Here is a 19578-nt window from a genome sequence, read left to right as displayed (position 1 = left end):
ATGATTACTATATGTATATTGTATGTTTAAAACAAGTATTAAAACATAGATTAAAGAAAGTAGGTAGTTTAGAACAAGTGAAAGAAAGGAGTCACATGCTAGATCACCATCATCATTTAATATTCATTTGTCTCCCACAATATGCAAGGCATTCTGTACACAATTCTAATGGTTCTTATGTTAAACAACCAGTCTTAAAAGTATTCTTTCCCTAGATGAAGTGAACTTTTTAATGTACAGTTTAATTACCCTTAATATCTATCCTATTACTTTATATGCAACCTAACACCACCACAGAGTTGATAGGTCAGTCTGCAAGTTCAAAGTCATAGTAAGCAACAGAAACCACTTACTTTCTGATCCCAACAAAAAAGAATAGAAGCTCAGAAAGTTGGTGCTAAGATATAGCCAACCCTGACAAGGAACCCGTCCTTTCCAATAACTGCACGAGTAATAGGTCACTAACTTTTCCTGCTCTGGTAAACCAAAACATTTTTCAAATTTCAAAAGGGCTTCTCGAAATTTCTCAGGGTCATCTTCTTTTGCAAAAGAATGTTTTCCCTCTTCAGCAATTAATCCCTAAAGGAGACAAAATATTTTCTGAAAATTAGTAATTACCTACCAACAAAAATATCTCTCACATATTTAAACAATTCATTGAAGAAAACTGTACACACACACACACATGCATGTGCACACACATCTCTTAGGACAGAGGTGAGCAGATTTTGTTTAATTTTGTAATTAGGCTTTTTCTAATGCCTCACAAGGAGCTACCACAAATAGAGGTGCTAAATATTATTTTGATTGAGTGAAGGGTTCATTCAAACTGCAAACTCAAGAGACTCTGAAATGAAAATATCCCTAATAGCACTCACAAGGGCACCAAAGACTAACCTCTAACTTTACAATGTCTTTAGTTCTGATTCTGATATTCATATATGTGCTTCTGCCAATCCTGAAAGGTGGCAGTAAAACAATGACCTGCCATGCAGCTTCGATCCTCAAATAAGAGGGTCAAAGACTTTAGTATTCCATCTACAAAATATATCCATGCCACTTACTCTTATCTTTCCTTGTACAAAATTAGTAATATCTTCATTAGAATCAAACACAGACAAGGTCTTCATGATATTTTGTTCTAACCATTCCCAATGTTTGGTTATTTCTTCTCTGTTGGCTCCTGATTCATAATAAAAGAGAATGAAAGACTCAAAGAAAACTCCACACACAAAAAACTGCTCTTGATATTTATAAGCTTAGTTTTAAAAGAAATAAAATTATATTTGCTCATTTTCAAAAATGATCATCATAAAAGAATAGGGGTACTACATTTATTCTCTATTTCATCACTATATGTGGGTAGGAACACTATAAGTAGAAAGAATAAAATATTTAAGGAAAGTAGAGAAAAGTAAATACAACTCATGAGAAAAGATATAAAATTCTGAAAACAAGGTGCCAGTAATTGGTGCCTACGGTAACCAGTTCTTTTAAGAGAATATATAGAGTAGCAGAATATAAATATACATAATTTAATCTTTGGCCTTCAAATAATACAGTCAGTACTGTGCCTATCTGTGTGACTGAAAACAGCATGCACATGACAATCCTATGCACACTGTGTAAATGTGGATTTCAACTGTGGCAACTCTATCTCAGAAAGTATGAAGCCTTTGCTCAGAGTCAACTCCTTCATTAAAAGGTCTAGTCAACTTAAAGAAATTTTATGAAAGAGGTTAGAAATCCTGTAGCAAGGTTAAATCCTTGTGACCTCCTGCATCAGTGTTAGGTGGTTTATTGAGGGTCAGACTAAATACTACACTTAGCTCTGGGTTGCTTTGGCTTGAAGAACATTTCAATATCTATCAATTTCCCCCTATAACCCACAGACCTTTAAGATCTCTCTAGCACTGCAGATTATACAAATCTCATTCAAAAGAAATATCCTGACTTCTAAGTACGTTTTATGATATATGGAGAGTGATACATTAAAAAATTTATTGACACTGCAAAATCGCCTATTTCCTACAGTTCAGTTAGAATTGTATTCATGTTTCTCAAGTCATCATACCATGTGTAATATCTTTCTTTAATGAACAACAAATAAAAGCCATGGGGAAATTTTAAGGCCTTAATTTTGGTCCTTTAGGTATAAGGAAGCTTCATTAGTAGGTAACTACTATATTTCTGTATCAGGTTAATTTGGGGGAATAAGTTGTATTATCATCCATTTTTTGTAAGTAAAAGGGATATTTTTTTCTAAATAATTTCTACCAACCAGATTTAGAGTTGAGGTTATAGACATCTCATGATGTCAGCAGGTGTAATATCTTCTTCATTTAGTTTAAACAGCATTCAATTTAAAAGAGCCAGGAGAAAACACTCACCAGAAACACTAAAGGAAGTTTAGAGGGAGATGCACAAAACAAGCCACACATCTTAAAAAATTAATTGTATGCTGTATGTTCACACATATGAACTGTCCAGAAATTGACAGGCTTTTATTTTTTTAAAAAAGTATGTATACTTAAAAGAAGAGGGGGGAGAAGAGAGAATGAATGAGAAAAAGGCAGCCTTTCAACATTAAAAAAGCCACAAATCTCGGATTCTAATTTAGACCAACATTGTAATGGCATCATAAAAGAAGTAAACTGTCACTGTATTTTTTTTTTAATTTTGAGTTTCTTTGTTAGGAAGAACCATCCTAATTCCTTTTCTACCACAAAAGATATATGTGGAAGCATCTGAACCACCCCAGCATGGATGAATATGTAGCATTACGTGTAAGATATCCCTTCATATTTCAAGGATATGGTGCCTTTTGCGAGAAAGTCGGTGTGTAACTAAAAAAGGTTCAGATTTTTAGGCTTAAATTTTCTTAGGGATCAACCTTTAAGTTTTGAACTTGATTCTCCTCATCTGAGTTATTAGAGATGAAACAAAGCACTTCATGGGGGAGGTTCTCATCTTCCTAGCAGTTGGGTTAAGCAGGAGAGGTATTGGGTTGGCCAAAAAGTTCGTTTGGGTTTTTCCATAAGATGGTATGGAAAACCCAAACGAACTTTTTGGCCAACCCAATAAGTTGAAGAAAGGAGTCATACAGCAGTAGCACTAAGCAAAATTTACTCAGAATCAGCACTGCTGGAACACATGCTTTAGGTCCCTCACATTAATGGATTTTTAAAAAATAATTTGTAATCCTTCTTAAATAAATAGATATCTTTCTAGTCTCTCAAATAGAGCTGCATATTTAACTCGTTTCTAAATCAAAACAACTGGGGAGATTCTATTCCCATATAAGTCATTACAGAGTATTTTTTTGAGTAGAGTTCCCTGTGCTATACAGCAGGTCCTTACTAGTTATCTATTTTATATATAGTAGTGTATATATGTCAATCCCAATCTCCCAATTTATCCCTCACCCTCCCCCCCGTTTCCCCCTTGGTAACCATAAGTTTGTTTTCTACATCTGTGACTCTATTTGTAAATCAACTATACTCCAATAAAAATTAATTTAAAAAAAAAACAAAACAACTGGGGAATATAAGTAAATTTAAATATTCAATTTCTTAAGATCCTTATTTGTTTGAATTCCATGTTTTAAAAATCATACTCACCACAAGCAATTGACAGGTAAACTTGAGAATCTGGCGTCTGGTGTAGGATGCGAAATGGAGCTACTTTAGCAGTGGAGTCTAAGACTGAATCAAGAGTCCCAACCAGAAGCCCTATTGTAATAAAGAGACTATTGAAACAAGGATTTTACAAGAGATAAAATCAATATCGCTTCATATGACTAACAACCAATGTTTTTTTTTTTAATTTCTAGCCCAAAGCTTCCTTATAGAGATTTTTCTTAAAGAAAAAATATACTCAGGATGAAGAGATTACGCTGCTCCAATGTCAGTAGTTCTTGAAAATATTATCTTTCAATAAAAGAATAAGTCAGGTTCAGTTGTCTAAACCTCATGATATATTTGCAGCACTTATTTACCTCCTTTACAAGGTTGTGTATAGAGCAGATAAGAATGTAGATTCTGGTACCAGAGATTACCTAGGTTTGAATCCTGGCTCTGGTACTTACTTGTGTCAACTTGAGCCAGTTGTAATTACGCTTTCTTCATCCTCATTTGTAAAATAAGGGGGTAAAAATGGAGTCTACCACAAAAGGTTGTTGTAAAGATGAAATGAGTTATTATTACACATAAAACACTTAGCATATAGCAAAAGACTCAGTGTTAGCTAATACTATTATAAGAAAACAATGGATATTTAAACAAGATAAAAAAAACCTTGATTAATTAAAATGCTTAGGTAAGGGGAATTTCTTTTTAACATTTAATTTCTCAATTTGGAATTCAAGGCTTTGATCATTTAGCTTCAGTTTAATTATCTGATATTTCCCACTCCTCCCTAGAATAAAGTTTGCTGTTTTCTTAAACAACTAATTTCTCCCTTAAAGTCTTTGCTAAGCAAGTCTCTTTTTACCTAGAAATGCTAATGCAAGTCTTGTAGGCCAGTCTGGCTAATCCAAATTCTACATTTTCTTCAAGACCCAATTCCCCTATGAAATCTTCATTGGCAACCCCAAGCAATTATGCCTTCCCTTTTCTCTGATTACTTATGGCACTTAAAGTCTATATGACACAACCTAGAATTCTGATTATTAGGCTAGTTATTACAACTACTTTCTAAGTGCTTCATGTGTATTTATCTTACCTCCTTATCTAGATTATTAGTTCTCTGGGGACAATAAGCATGTCTTCTACCTCTGGGTTTGTATCCCTAACTTTCAACATATTGCTGGACACAACAGGAGCAAAATTTGTTGACTTAACTGTATCAGTGAGATAGCTGAAATACATAAATCTACCTTCCTTTTCTGGAAGCTTTGATTGGTTGAGTGTTTGTTTTACTTTATGAGGCATTCCTCTCTTATTTAGCATACAGACTTAGAAAAAATAAATCAATTATAAAACAGGCCTTTGGCTATTTTCCTATCTTTACCCACTTAAAAGGAGTTAAGACTTCAAGCAAGCTTTGAATGAGAATATAGGTAGGTTGGCAGATGTGAGGTAGGAAGTTATTATAAGCGTAGAGGGAGGTAAATTAGAAGAGTAGGAGATAGAACAAAGAAATAAAGAGAAATTTGGCTCAGCTGAAAGAAAAGGGTGGGAAAGTAGATGTAGAAATTGGTAAAAAGTAAAAATAGGGGTCACAAATGCAGCATAACATCAATTAGCAATCTTACAGAGGGTTTTGATAGTGGGGGTCAAGTATCAAGAAAGATTTTGGCAATCACAACACATGCAGCTTATAGAAAGAAGAAATTATCTGGGACTTCCCTGGTGGTCCAGTGGTTAAGAATCCGTCTTGCAATTCAGAGGACACCGGTTCGATCCCTGGTCGGGGAACTAATATCCCACATACCGTGGGGCAACTAAGCCCGCGTGCCACAACTACTGAGAGCCCGCCTGCCGCAAACTACAGAGCCCACACGCTCTGGAGCCTGCACGCCACAACTAGAGAGACGCCCGCGCACCGCAAGGAAGAGCCCGCATGCCGCAACTAAGACGACGCAGCCAAACATAATAAATAAGTAAAGTTTGCATAAAAAAAGAAATTATCTGATATGAAAAAGCTATAATATGAATTGAAGACTAAGAAAAAGAAATATGAACATCCAAACAAATATTATGAAAGAGACAGTACCAGGAAAGAGAGAATGGGAATGAAGAGGAGAGACAGAGGAAGTGATTATATATCAACTAATAATGAGGGAATTACTGAAGGGCTTGGAGATAAAAGGCAAAATCTATCACTTTCAGAGTGAAAAAGTGTAAGAAATTGGAGATCTGGCTAAGAGATCAAGGACAAGGTAAGAAAAGTGGAAGTTGGTGAAAGATAAAGAAATAAAAGTGGGAGCTAAACATATGCAGATAGCTTCTTCAGAGCAATGTAATTGAAATTATTCAGGAAATGGAAAAAAGGAGGGTGTTCTCAGTTTGAAGATGGGAAAGTGAAAATACTAAAATAGATAAAAGAGTAGTAGTAAAAAACAACCAAAAGAGGTAACTATCTTCAGGTTGAAAAAATGGAATCAAGTGTATGAATGTCTGTTTATATAAATAAACATGCAATAACTTGACAAAACTGTCAAAATAAAGGCGTTCAAATAAAAGCATTCATTAAACACAGCACTGTTAAAGCTGCAGGATTTGACTTCCAAGAATTTAAGTTCTAAAAAAGCTTTCAAAAAAGTTTTTTCAAATTTGCGAGGAAAATCATTTATTTCATGTTTACCACATTTTAAATAAAAGTAGCTCAAATTCTATTTCCTTCTTTATATACCCTAGAAAAAGCAGTATTAGAAGAATGGGAAAAAGAACAAAGAGGTAAAGAAAAGTTTGGCTCAGCTGAAAGTTAACAGTGGGAGTATGGATGTGTGAGGAGGCAGAAAGGAGAGGCCACAGATAATCATTCCTGAGTAACATAATAACAATTAGCTCTTTGATAGAAAGTTTGAGACTGGGGACAGACAAAGTGGTCAAAACCACTGGCAGGAAAGGTCATTTTTTTTTGCCACAGAAATGTTTGCAAGATTATAAGTGCTTTACACTACGTAGAAAGGAAATTGTTCGGTTTTTGTAAGTGCTTTAAATCAGGCAGTTAGTGTAAAACCATGCAACAAATAATTTGGAAGCTAGTGCTAGAATACATTTCTAGTCACTTGGGGAAGTCTTCCAGCGCATTAAGCTATAATCATCATCAAGTCCCTGCAAGTCATTTAGGAATTAATATGTGCCAGTGTCTGGGTTCTAAAAGTACAAGAAAACAAGCAGACAACTTTGGGTTGCTTTTCCATATACACAGAGGTTTATCATGTGACAGCCTGAATATCCAAGGTCATGAATCAGCCTACATATGGGAAGTTCTATAGCAATATTAAATTAGGAACAGAATAGATACGGTCTCTCAGCTGCATGACAGAACAAGAGATTTAAAAATATCAAGAAATTCAAATCATTCTTTGAATGTCTATAACTGAGTAAGGTATCAATGTTCTAGACCCTATTAAAGGTCTATGTGGTTTTGGTAGCATCCTGACATATAAGTAGCAAGAAACTCCTTAAGGAAACTCATCACCATAAGTGATGTGAAATACTTTATTAAATGACACAGCAAGATAACAAAAATAGCAAGGTTCTGTGATTTTTAAAAATAGGCAATTTACAGGTAATGATTATTGTTCATGAACCAGTTATTTGGATGGATAGAGATAGAGCACCACTGATGTCAGAGGTGAAAAACACCCTAGCATGTCATGTAGTCCAACCACCCATACATTCGTCTGCTCTATGGCATCCCTGATAGAAAGCCTAGCTTTTTCCTGTAAACTCCAGAGTTCTCCCAAGGCAGCCTATTGCATTGGTGGGAACTTCTACTAATTAGAAAGTTATTTCTAAAATATTTTATGGTTGACCCTTGAGCAACACAGGGGTTAGGGGGAGGTAACCGCCACACAGTCAAAAATCTGCATATAGGGGCTTCCCCGGTGGCGCAGTGGTTAAGAATCTGCCTGCCAATGCAGGGGACACGGGTTCGAGCCCTGGTCTGGGAAGATCCCACATGCCGCGGAGCGGCTAGGCCCGTGAGCCACGACTACTGAGCCTGCGCGTCTGGAGCCTGTGCTCCGTAATGGGAGAGGCCGCGACAGTGAGAGGCCCGCGCACCGCGATGAAGAGTGGCCCCCGCTTGCCACAACTGGAGAAAGCCCTCGCACAGAAACGAAGACCCAACACAGCCAAAAATAAATAACTAAATAAATTTTTTAAAAAAAATCTGCATATAACTTCATAGTCGGCCCTCCTTATCTGCGGTTCTACATCCTCGGGTTCAACCAACCGCAGATCATGTAGTACTATTTACTGGAAAAAAAACACCCCACATATAAGTGGACCTGCACAGTTCAAACCCCATGTTGCTCAAGGGTGAACTGTATATATCCAGATGTTATAATCAGGGCTGGCTTTATGAGCTTGTGGCCTGTCCATTAAGGCCTCATGCTCAGAAGGGCCCTGTGCTTGCTTAATACTCGACTGTCACCCATCTTAAAATTCTAAATTTTTGAACAAAGAGCCCTGCATTTTCATTCTGCACTGGGCCACACACATTAGGTAGCCAATCCTGGTTACAGTGGTTATCTCCAGGCAGCAGGATGATGGGTGATCATTATTTTCTTTTTTACACCTACACATATTTTCTGAAATTTTTACAATGAACATTTTTTAACCTTTAAGATAGAAAAATGAAGGTATTTCTTATATACTTAAAAAAAAGAAAAAGGAAGGTCTTTCTTAGGATAAATAAAATGCTATTCAATACTTCCTTGCAACTTTGGGGCAATACAAAACATATGCTCTATTCAATATATGGGTCTTCAAGTATTATTATTCTAGTTACCTTGTCTCCCCTTGCCTATTCTTCTCCTCCCCTACCTTAAAATATACCTAGTTCTTTCACCAGTTTGTTGCATGAGATTGTCTGGGACTCTTATTATTTCTTCTATCATTCTCTTAACATACCTATTTGTCAAAGTCTCTTATGAAATGTGTCACTCAAACCTGAATACCAGGTAAGATCTGAACAAATGCAGGTTTTTTATATTGTGGGCTACATGGTTCTATTAATGCAGTCAAAGATCATACCAGCTTTTTCAGTCCCTATGTCATATTATCATCATACTAAGCTTGTGATAAACTAATCCACTGTGATCTTCTTCACAAACATAAGCACCAACCTAGGTATTCTTTGTCCTGTACAGCTGATTTTTTAAAAAACCTAAATGCAGTTTACATTTACCCATGATAAATTTTAGCTCACTGATTTTAACTGAGCATTCTAACTTGTCCAGATCTATCTGAATCTTGATTTTATCTTCTATGATAGTGATTCTCAACCCTAACTGCAAATTTGAATCATTTGGAAGACTTTTAAAAACTCCTCAAGCTCGACTTTTAAAACTACTAAAGCCTGGAGATTCTAATTTAATTCATCTGGGACAGGGCCCGGGTATTCTGTTTTTTCCTTAACTTTGTATTATAAAAATTTTCAAAAATAGAATAATAAACTAAAACGTCTATGTGCCCATCATATAACTTCAATAATTATCAACATTTTGCCAATCTTCTATCATTAATCCCTCCTAGAGTATTTTAAAGTAAATCCCAGACATCATATCATTTTACCCATAAATACTCCAGTGTCATTTAGTTTGTTTTAAAAGGTTCTCAGTTGAATCTAACATACAGCCAGTGTTGAGAAAACTGATCTATGGTATTAACTGTCCCTTTCCATTTTCAGACACCTGCAAATTTGATAAACATTTCTTTTTTATATTAGGTTAATGATAATGATGAACAAGTAGGACCAAGAGCTGAGTGTTGGAGGAAGGGCCACTATAAAAGAGCCAAAGCTTGAAGATGGTACTCATTATCAATGTGCTAGTTTAGTACACTTTCATTTGACAAGTGGCTCTTTCTGCTTGTAAAGTAGATTGAGGACACTGTGTAAGGCAACACTGCTCTAGCTACAGAAGTCATTAAAATGAACTTCCTAATACAAACAAGATTTAATTTCCATTCGAAGTAAAATGTTAGATTATAATTTGGGGCCATAGAAATGATTACTGGAACTTTATAGTGGATTCTGTATCTTGTCTTAAGTTGCCGTATTTACAAAGTCAAACAAGTACACCTTTACTGAATTTTTTATAATCTCAAGTTCATTAAAAGTTGATGAACAAACTAATTAGTAAAATGACAACACACTTAGTAGGAAATATATTCAAATAGGAGAAAGTAGTGTTCTCAGTAGAGATTGTAGGTTTTCCTGTTTCTACTGCTTTTGCTGCCAGTTCTAAGTCCTTAAAACAAGACTGTGAATGCTTATTTTACAATTATCCAATAGCCACAGCTGACATTTCGAAAGCTGCCAACTTTACACTAAGAGCTTTGGAAAACTGTTAATAAAAATAACTCTTTTGTCCTGTTTTCCCTCTCCCTGCATTTTTTTAAAGACATTTACTTGAAAACTAGATATACATAAGCTCTCCTTTCCTTCCCTAACTGAAATTTTTGTTTCATTAAAGGACTTAGAATCTTTTAAAGGTAAGTAACTGATGACATAAATGGCAGATTACCGTGTCATGGGGGTAAAAAAGCATACATGAATTATTAATCAAATCCAGCTATACTTCTAAAGATTAAAACATAGAGAAATATGAGAATTGTTACCATCTTTATTTACAGCACCTTAATACACTTCAAGACTTATGCATCACTGTACAAAATGAGTAGCCCTCAGAAAATTTAAAAAAATACAACATCTGAATTCCCAGGTGCAAAGCAAAAAGCAAGTGTGGCCGCAAATGAAAACTCATACATAGTACAGTGCTTTAAAATCATTATTTAGAAGAACTAAAGCTGGCCATGATTTTGGTTAGTTTAAAACAAGAGGAGAACTAATGATTAAAACTTCACTTTTTTATACTGGAGTGAGAGAAAAAAACAAGACCATCTAGGCGGGAATTGAAATGGCAGTGGAGACAAAAAACAACAAAGGTTTAATTCTCAGGTCCCTTTGATATTCTATCTCCCGTTTTCCGGGTTTTCCTCTTCTACAGATGAGGACATTGCTCTTCAACAACCTTTCTGGTTGCTAAGGGCACTATATCTTGAGTCTCATATTTTCAACCACAAATAAATGAATCTGAGTACTTGCTGTGTCCCCAACAACTGCCATCGTTTGCTTTTTCACTACCATATTATTCCTCCCACTTAGAATGTCCTCCCCAGTTCTCTCTACCAAACCACAGCCCAGATATTGTTGGTGCTGAGAGATGGCTGATTTAATTTTAAAAAACAATCCAAACTGGCTTTTGGCAAGTTGCTCCACAGATGTCACACTGGGATTCTGCCACCAGAATACCACCTATTGTTATTAATCACTGCTTTTAGGAAATCTTTGTATCATTTAACAGGACATTAGATAAGCATACTTTACACCAGATCTGGCCCTGGAAAATTGCTTTGGGAGTTTCAAATACTCCTCATGCATGACTATTTATAAGCCACTCAAACCAGGCTGATATTATTATTGACTACCCCAATAATTATATATTTTGCTTGCTTACTTGTTTATTACTTGTCTGTCCCACCAGATTACAAAGTCTGTGGGGGTAGAAACTATTTCTGTTTTATTCACCACTGTATACCAACACCCAGGACAGTAGCCAGCTACTATCCATTTCCCTGCTTCCCTTCACAGTGAAATTCCCAGACAGAATTATGTATATTCACTCTGCTCCCAAATACCTGCTTGGCTCACATACTCTAGTCCCTCTGGTCTCTGCGCATAGGTCACCTTAAAGAAGTGTTCCTACACCAAATTTATCTAAAATACCAATCCCCTCCCCTCTCTATTACTAGACCTTACTTTATTTTTCTTCATATAGTTTACTGCCACCAGCCATATATTATTTGTTTATTTGCCTCCCTCAACTAAAATGTTAGCCCCATGAGAATGGGGCTTTTGCTCTGCTCACTGCTGTTATCTCTAGCACCTAAACAGTGCTTGATTTTTAGAAGACACTTGGTAATTATCTGTTCAATGAATGTATCTTGCAACATCACATTTAGGATTTACTCTTACCTGTTGTGCTCATACAGCAGCAGCAAAAGGTGAAAAACTGGGCAGATTTTCTAACATCAAGGTAATATAAAATCCATGTCATAGCTGTACAGCAACATGGTAAACATTATAGTGCCCTTTATTTTATTAATTTTTAGCTTACTTTACATCTATACTCCTTCCACAACTGTCCACCAGAAACACGGGCTTTCACCAGCTGAATCATTATTTCTTCTTCAAGTATTATGTTTTGAAAACTGTAACTAAGATAACTAAAGTTATACATACTCTTCAATACCACTAAGACAAGTGATGCTTATATCTATAGAAGCACTGTTTGAGAACTTCTGGGTTTTGGGAAATTGTAGATCAAAAAGAAATTCTGTCCTGCTATTTTATTCTAATTGCTGTATATTATTTTGATTAAAAACCATAGATGAAGGAATTCCCTAGTGGTCCAGTGGTTATTACTCTGCGCTCTCACTGCCGAGGGCCCGAGTTCAATCCCTGGTTGGGGAACTAAGATCCCAGAAGCCATGCGGCCAAAAACAACCAAAAAAACCATAGATGCATAGTCATTATCATACCAAAATTCTTGAGTGATTAACTATCAGTGTTTTGATTTTGTAGTGATATCACTGCATATTGTATATACTCAATGTTACTACTCCAAATCAATCTCTATATACAACATGGGAAAAGTAATTACTAGGGAAAATGGTACAAATATAGATCCTCATTTGGTCTTCGGGTAAAGAAAATGGCACTTAACATTCTCATACCTTCATTAATAGATAAATGAACGTCAAATGTTTATATAGTTGCTCGCAGGTTTCAAAACTCATTTGACTCACATAACAATGCCATGGGATAGGGAAGATAAGTTTTGTTCCCATTTTACAAATGACAAAACAAAGCCTTTATAAAACAATTACAACTGAATAGATACATAAAAATATTAAAGAAACAGGGAAAATAAAGAAAGCAGGGTGAATGGGGTAAGTGGAATCACTGGACAAGGTGGTGTATTCATGCATTTGTGGATTCTAGCTTGTAGTTGACTTATTAAAGAAAAATCTCATAGGGTAACCCCTGGGGAGGGCAAATCACACTGTGCTCAGTTCCCTCCCTGGGACATTTTGATACAGGTGAAATCAAGTAAAAAATTACCTTTAAAGATCTCTTTGAATGATATAATAAAGAACAACTCTGTAGGTTTTGAAAAATGAAGGATGGTCAGTATCATCACTTTTAAGTCTTGATTTTCTTTTCATTAGAACGACATCTACTTGACAGCAAATATTAATTTCCTACTTACATTATAAATCTCCAATATCTTAACCAAAAAAAAAAAGAAAAGAAACCAACCTAATTGCATACAATCTACATCATTATGACTTTAACGTAACTCTTGAGGATTGAGGATTCAGGACCCTAAGGTAAACTGGAGTGGTGGTTTCCAGCCTATGTTTAAGGGAGGAAAGACTCCAGCAGCAAGCAGGGGAGGGGAAAGGGAGAGAGAGCAGTGTATTACCAGGTATCTGAAGAAAGGCCCAAAGCTTATAGGTATGCAGTCAATAATCCTTCCAATGGAATAGGATAGAAAGCCCAGAAATAAACCCACACACATATGGTCATCTTACCTTTGATAAAGGAGGCAAAAATATACAATGGAGAAAAGACAGCCTCTTCAATAAGTGGTGCTGGGAAAACTGGACAGCTACACGTAAAAGAATGAAATTAGAACACTCCCTAACACCATACACAAAAATAAACTCAAAATGGATTAAAGACCTAAATGTAAGGCCAGACACTATCAAACTCTTAGAGGAAAACATAGGAAGAACACTCTATGACATAAATCACAGCAAGATCCTTTTTGACCCAGGTCCTAGAGAAATGGAAATAAAAACACAAATAAACAAATGGGACCTAATGAAACTTCAAAGCTTTTGCACAGCAAAGGAAACCATAAACAAGACGAAAAGACAACGCTCAGAATGGGAGAAAATATTTGCAAATGAAGCAACTGACAAAGGATTAATCTCCAAAATATACAAGCAGCTCATGTAGCTCAATATCAAAAGAACAAACAACCCAATCCAAAAATGGGCAGACGACCTAAATAGACATTTCTCCAAAGAAGATATACAGATGGCCAACAAACACATGAAAGGATGCTCAACATCACTAATCATTAGAGAAGTGCAAATCAAAACTACAATGAGGTATCACCTCACACCAGTCAGAATGGCCATCATCAAAAAATCTACAAACAATAAATGCTGGAGAGGGTGTGGAGAAAAGGGAACCCTCTTACACTGTTGGTGGGAATGTAAATTGGTACAGCCACTATGGAGAACAGTATGGAGGTTCCTTAAAAAACTAAAATAGAACTACCATATGACCTAGCAATCCCACTACTGGGCACATATCCTGAGAAAACCATAATCAAAAAGAGTCATGTACCAGAATGTTCATTGCAGCTCTATTTACAATAGCCAGGACATGGAAGCAACCTAAGTGTCCATGGACAGATGAATGGATAAAGAAGATGTGGCACATATATACAATGTAATATTACTCAGCCATAAAGAGAAACGAAATTGAGTTGTTTGTAGTGAGGTGGATGGACCTAGAGTCTGTCGTACAGAGTGAAGTAAGTCAGAAAGAGAAAAACAAATACCATATGCTAACACATATATATGGAATCTAAAAAAAAAAAAAGGTCATGAAGAACCTAGGGGCAGTACGGGAATAAAGACGCAGACCTACTAGAGAATGGACTTGAGGACACGGGGAGGGGGAAGGGTAAGTTGGGATGAAGTGAGAGAGTGGCATGGACATATATACACTACCAAACGTAAAATAGATAGCTAGTGGGAAGCAGCCGCATAGCACAGGGAGATCAGCTCGGTGCTTTGTGACCACCTAGAGGAGTGGGATAGGGAGGAGCAATAAAGCCCGTGCGCCACAGCTACTGAGCCTGCGCGCTGCAGCCTGCGAGCGATGACTACTGAGCCCGCGTGCTACAACTACTGAAGCCCGCGCGCCTAGAGCCCGTGCTCCGCAACAAGAGAAGCCACTGCAATGAGAAGTCCGCGCACCACAACGAAGAGTAGCCCCCGCTCGCCGCAACTAGAGAAAGCCCACGCTCAGCAACGAAGACCCAACGCAGCCAAAAATAAATAAATAAATTTATTTTTTAAAAAAAGAAAAGAAATCTTGGTTTATTTCTTCAGACAAACACTCTCTTATTCTAAAGAGATGGGGCTAGAGTAAATGGGAGTGGGTAGGATAGAGATAAGAAACTGGTGCAACTGATCCATGCTCTAAGAAACATGTCAAGGGAATTCCCCGGAGGTCCAGTGGTTACAACTCCCGAGCTCTCACTGCCGAGGGCCCGGGTTCAATCCTGCTCCGGGAACTATAATCCCACAAGCCGCGTGGCAAAAAAAAAAACTACATCAAATGAAAAACCAAACACAGAAAACAAGGAGTGATTATATAAAGAAAATTTGCAACAAGTAAAAAAACATTTACTACTACATAACAGTGATTTGATTCTCAAAAAGCTGATTTACTTATTAATTTTCAGGAACACAGTAGTTGTAACAAAGTGAAATACACTTCTTTGGTAGATGAGGCCAGGAGTACCAGAAAAATTCTGGTAAAGTAAGATTATGGGGAACCAAAATATTGTGCTGTAACACTGGGCTGGAAAATCTATTTTAAATATATTCCGATCTGTTCTCAACGGACTCAAGTGGGTAAATTGTCACTGGGTAATTATGACCATTGATTCTCAAGTTTTAATCTGGTAAGCATATACATCTAATAAATGGAAAGACTCCTCTGCAAAATAACACTTGTAATTTTTGAGAATGAGAAAACGACAAAATGTGAAGTTTAATCAGGCAATTTTTGTTGCCGTATTTTCAAGAGGGCCTTTTCAGACGCTGGATAGGATGAATAGGTCATGCAAGATTTTTTTTTAAATGTCCCACAGAACCTCAAAATTCTCTCCACACTGCTGGGGTGTTGGGAAAAAAAGGAAACAACAGCACATGTTCATCACCATCTTAACAAAACACATTGATTTGGCTCCTGTTATCTTTCATTTTATCCTCTCAGCTCTGAGGTAGACACCATTTACCAGAAGAGAAAAAGCAATGTCACCTCCTCCATGAATCTTTACCCAACCCTTCAGTTATTTGGTTCTAATTACAATTTGCCTAGTTTAGTAGTTAACGGGTTATAATTATAATTTGCCTGGTTTGCTGGTTACTTCCCCCAAACCCGACCCTCTGCCACTTATCCAGATTAAGAGCACTTCGAAGGCAAGGAACTGAATGTTAATTATCTTTGTACCCTAGCATTCCATGTGGCACATAGTAGGCGCTTCAGGTTGAATAAATGAAAGAATGTGTCGAATATAATTCAACAGGCGATTAGGATGGGACTAACATGCAGGTTTTGGGACTCTTCCCTCTTCCTGTTCCATCTCGCTGCTGATAAGCCTGGTTCATCACTTCAAGGCCACAATACCAAACTAGAAGTTGTCACGAAAAAGAGCTCTGGTCTCCCAATGACCAAAAGTTTGCATGCCCCTGCCCAAGACGACAGGTCTCAGACCAAAACTCCTTGGAGGCTTTAAATACTAGACCCACACAGAGTTCTTGATTTGTAAATCAAAGAAGTGAAGGCAGGATAGATTAGGCGGGAAGAGAAACTTCCGTTTGTTTAACTGGTTTGCTTACAACCTTGGTTTTGAAAGAAAGGGCATTTCTCTCTTTTCTCAAGAGAGAAATGAATTACGAAGGTTACTTTGAGAGGGGATCCCAAGGATTGAAAACTTGGAGACAAAGTGAAAGATGCTAAATAGGGAGGGTTCAGCAATTCTGAGACCTACCCCTCACCCTCCCCCGCACTCGGACCCTCCCCCTGACTCCCTAACCTCTCATTTGATGCCGATTCCTCGAGACAGGATTGGAGCTCCTCCCTTTTTCCTCATCATCCCTCCTCCCACACAATTACACCTCCCACCCCCAGGGTGGCGGTTACCGATGGGGGGAGGGGAGGGGCTGGGAGGCTTGCGAAAAAAGTTAAGTGCACAACTGCGAACTGGCCCGGGTCACCAGCCTAAATGCGACCTGTCCACGTCTAACGCTCGTCACCAGCCCCCTCCCCCAGGAAAGCTACAGGGCAGGTACTCTGCCTCAGAAAGAACACTTCCTTTACCCCAGATTCTTCCTTGGCTTCAGAAGGAACCCCTCCTCCCTTTCCCCGTCCCACCCAAAGACCGACTGCTGGTCCAGGGAGGCGTTCTCAGGACTCAGTGAGGACGACGGAAAGGTGGTGGCGGGAGAAGAACCCCAGTCCCCCCCGCCCAGGGTTTAGGATCGGGCGGCGGGCGGCGACGACTAACTGTGTCCCTCACCACCTTTTAAGTACCAGCGAACACGGCCCCGAGGCGAGGGGGTGAGGGGGATGGCCACAGCTTACCTGTGAGCCCCCCGCCGCCTTCCTCCCGGTAGCCCCGACGCCGCTGCAGCACGAAGTAGTCGTTGGACCTTTCCATCAGCCACAGCTTCAGCGCATTTTTCAGGAGCACTTCCTCGGGCTTCAGCCACATCGCGAAGAACTTTATGCCGCCCGGGAGCAGCGATCCAGATGCCCTCCTCACCTCACCCCTCCACCCGTTTCCCCCCCTCTACTTCTCCCACCAAATCTGCCTCAGGCGGCAGCCGCTCAGGTTCTGCTTTTCCACACTTCCCCCAACCCTCCCTTCTCTCCCACGTAGGCAGCGAGATTGCCAATTCCCTCCCACAGCGCTACCGCCCGACTGGGAAATAGTCCCGTTCCTTTCCCTTCTGGGAGTTGTAGTTTACTCCCCGCTTTTCTGTACTCAAGCACCTGGAGCGCGGGACTACACTTCCCACAATCCACTGGGGGTGAGAACTGGGTGGGGGTGCTTTCAAAGCGAGTCCCGCCACCAGTTAAGTGGATTTTGCCTATCGAAAGTTTAGAGCGTTTTCTGGCAAATAAGTGAGCCCGGGTACAGAAGTGTTGTTTCTTCTCATCCTTTTACAGCCGAGGGTGCTAAACTGTCGAAAACAGTTTCCGGAATTTGGGAGTAACGAACGGCCATTCTGGGAAGGAGCAGTAGCGGCAACTAACGTTTAATGAGCTCTTACGTACAAAAGAGATTTCACACAATGTCTCACATAATCCTTGCAGATGTCTCACGAAGCATATCTCATTCCTCAACTTGCACATAAATAAACAAATGCGCAGTCGGGTTCGGTGACTTATCCAAGGTCACACAGTAAGTGGAGTTTGATACGATTCCTTGTCTGATTGAGAATCTTCCTTTGATTAAGCTCTTTCCGCGCGTACAATAAGAATATAAAATCTCCAGAAGCCACACAGTGTTTTTTACGCCGCGCTCCTCCCTTCCCAGATTTGTTCTATTTAACTGTTGTAATCAGCCACAGAAAATGTCGTCCAACTTTGCTTTACTGGATATAAACAATTTATGAGCGATTTTTTTTTCTTTGTTAAACTCTTTAAGAAAAAAAAAATTCCTTTCAGGGCAAGCTGCACCTCTTTGTACCTTGGCAATGATACGCAGCTGCTTAAACACTAAGGTGAATGAGGTCAGTGGTTTGTGAGACATCATTGTGAGAAATTACCTGAGGGACGTTTTTATTTACTGCGATAACTAAGCCCACCAGAATTAAAGAGTGCACTAAAAGCGAAAACAGGTTTATAGGAAGGAAGGAGTTGGGAGGCAGTGTACAAAAAACAAGGGGCTCTTGGCAAGCTATTTTGAGAATGAAGCCTCAAGGATCTGGCTTTTTTTTAAAAAATGGGGTGGGGCACACCCGGATGCCAAGTCGTGGAGCCAAAGAACTCTGCCTTGGAGTTGCGTCTGTGGCTTAACCCTCGCAAAATGTGGGCCAGCTCAAAGAAGGCAGGCGTGTGCTATGAGTAGGGATTTTTCTTGGAGGTGAGAAAAAGGTCAGTTTGGGATTCTCTTCTGAAACGCAGTCGTTTGTCCGAAGGCAGCTTTCCGGACAGGGTGGGAAGAGGCAGTCTTCCCACAGCCCAAACTGCAATGTATCCTTGGGAAAAGCCATCCTAATTTGGATGTGTATTAAGGAAGATAATTTCTTATCTTCCTGGTGAAAGATCAGTAAATGTGGCAAATGTATCTTCCTTCTTTACTTTTACTGATACCTTTCCTTCCCCTTTTTATTTCCTTCCTCATCAAACCACATTCTTTTCCAATACCCTTAAACTTTAAGAGTTGTAGCAAGGGCTGTGCAGAACTGGATGGTTCCTATGCCTCGTTACTGCGCAACTCCATTCAGATACACTCACATGCTCCCTGTTATATAGAATCGGGCCTGCTTTTGGCTTAGAGCGGGGGGCATTTAGCGAGCTCCCGCTGTAGTAAAACATTTCATTGATTATGTAAATAAAACACTTTTAAATTACTCCTGTGATATAAAGTTTTGGCTTGATCATGCACTATATTTCAAGCTTTTACAAATAAAAGTATTTTTCTGAAAGTGCCTTACAAAAACAGAGCATGTCACTCTATTCAATTGTTTATGTTAATGTACATTGTTTTTAGGGACGAAGGACAGGAATTACAAACTGCCATGGATATCACTGCTGGTACTGTGCTGGTAATATCTATCTATATCTATCTATGACTGTATATACAGATAGTCATTTAACCCTCATTAATAAGCTTGTACATTTTTTACATCCTTAATTTGCAGATGAACAGGAGGCTCAGAGAAGTTAAGTAACTTGCCTGAGATCACATAACTAAATAAATGGCAGAACTGGGATTTGAACCTGGATTTGTCT

General features: G+C 38.5%; 1 protein-coding gene across 1 annotated transcript in view; it reads right to left on the bottom strand.

The window, feature by feature from the left end:
* TBC1D8B (TBC1 domain family member 8B) overlaps positions 1-17409 on the bottom strand; it is a 78643-nt gene extending 61234 nt beyond the window's left edge. The window contains exons 1-4 of the mRNA XM_061179553.1: positions 17200-17409; positions 3621-3731; positions 1065-1183; positions 354-579 (exon numbers count right to left, since the gene is read on the bottom strand). Coding sequence (XP_061035536.1) covers positions 354-579; positions 1065-1183; positions 3621-3731; positions 17200-17329 — 586 coding nt within the window. The 5' untranslated portion in view covers positions 17330-17409. The remainder of the gene's footprint in view (positions 1-353; positions 580-1064; positions 1184-3620; positions 3732-17199) is intronic.
* Positions 17410-19578: the final 2169 nt, after the last annotated feature.

This window comes from Eubalaena glacialis, chromosome X (genome assembly GCF_028564815.1).
Source record: "Eubalaena glacialis isolate mEubGla1 chromosome X, mEubGla1.1.hap2.+ XY, whole genome shotgun sequence".
Lineage (NCBI taxonomy): Eukaryota > Metazoa > Chordata > Mammalia > Artiodactyla > Balaenidae > Eubalaena > Eubalaena glacialis.
This window is presented reverse-complemented; position numbering and strand designations above follow the sequence as displayed.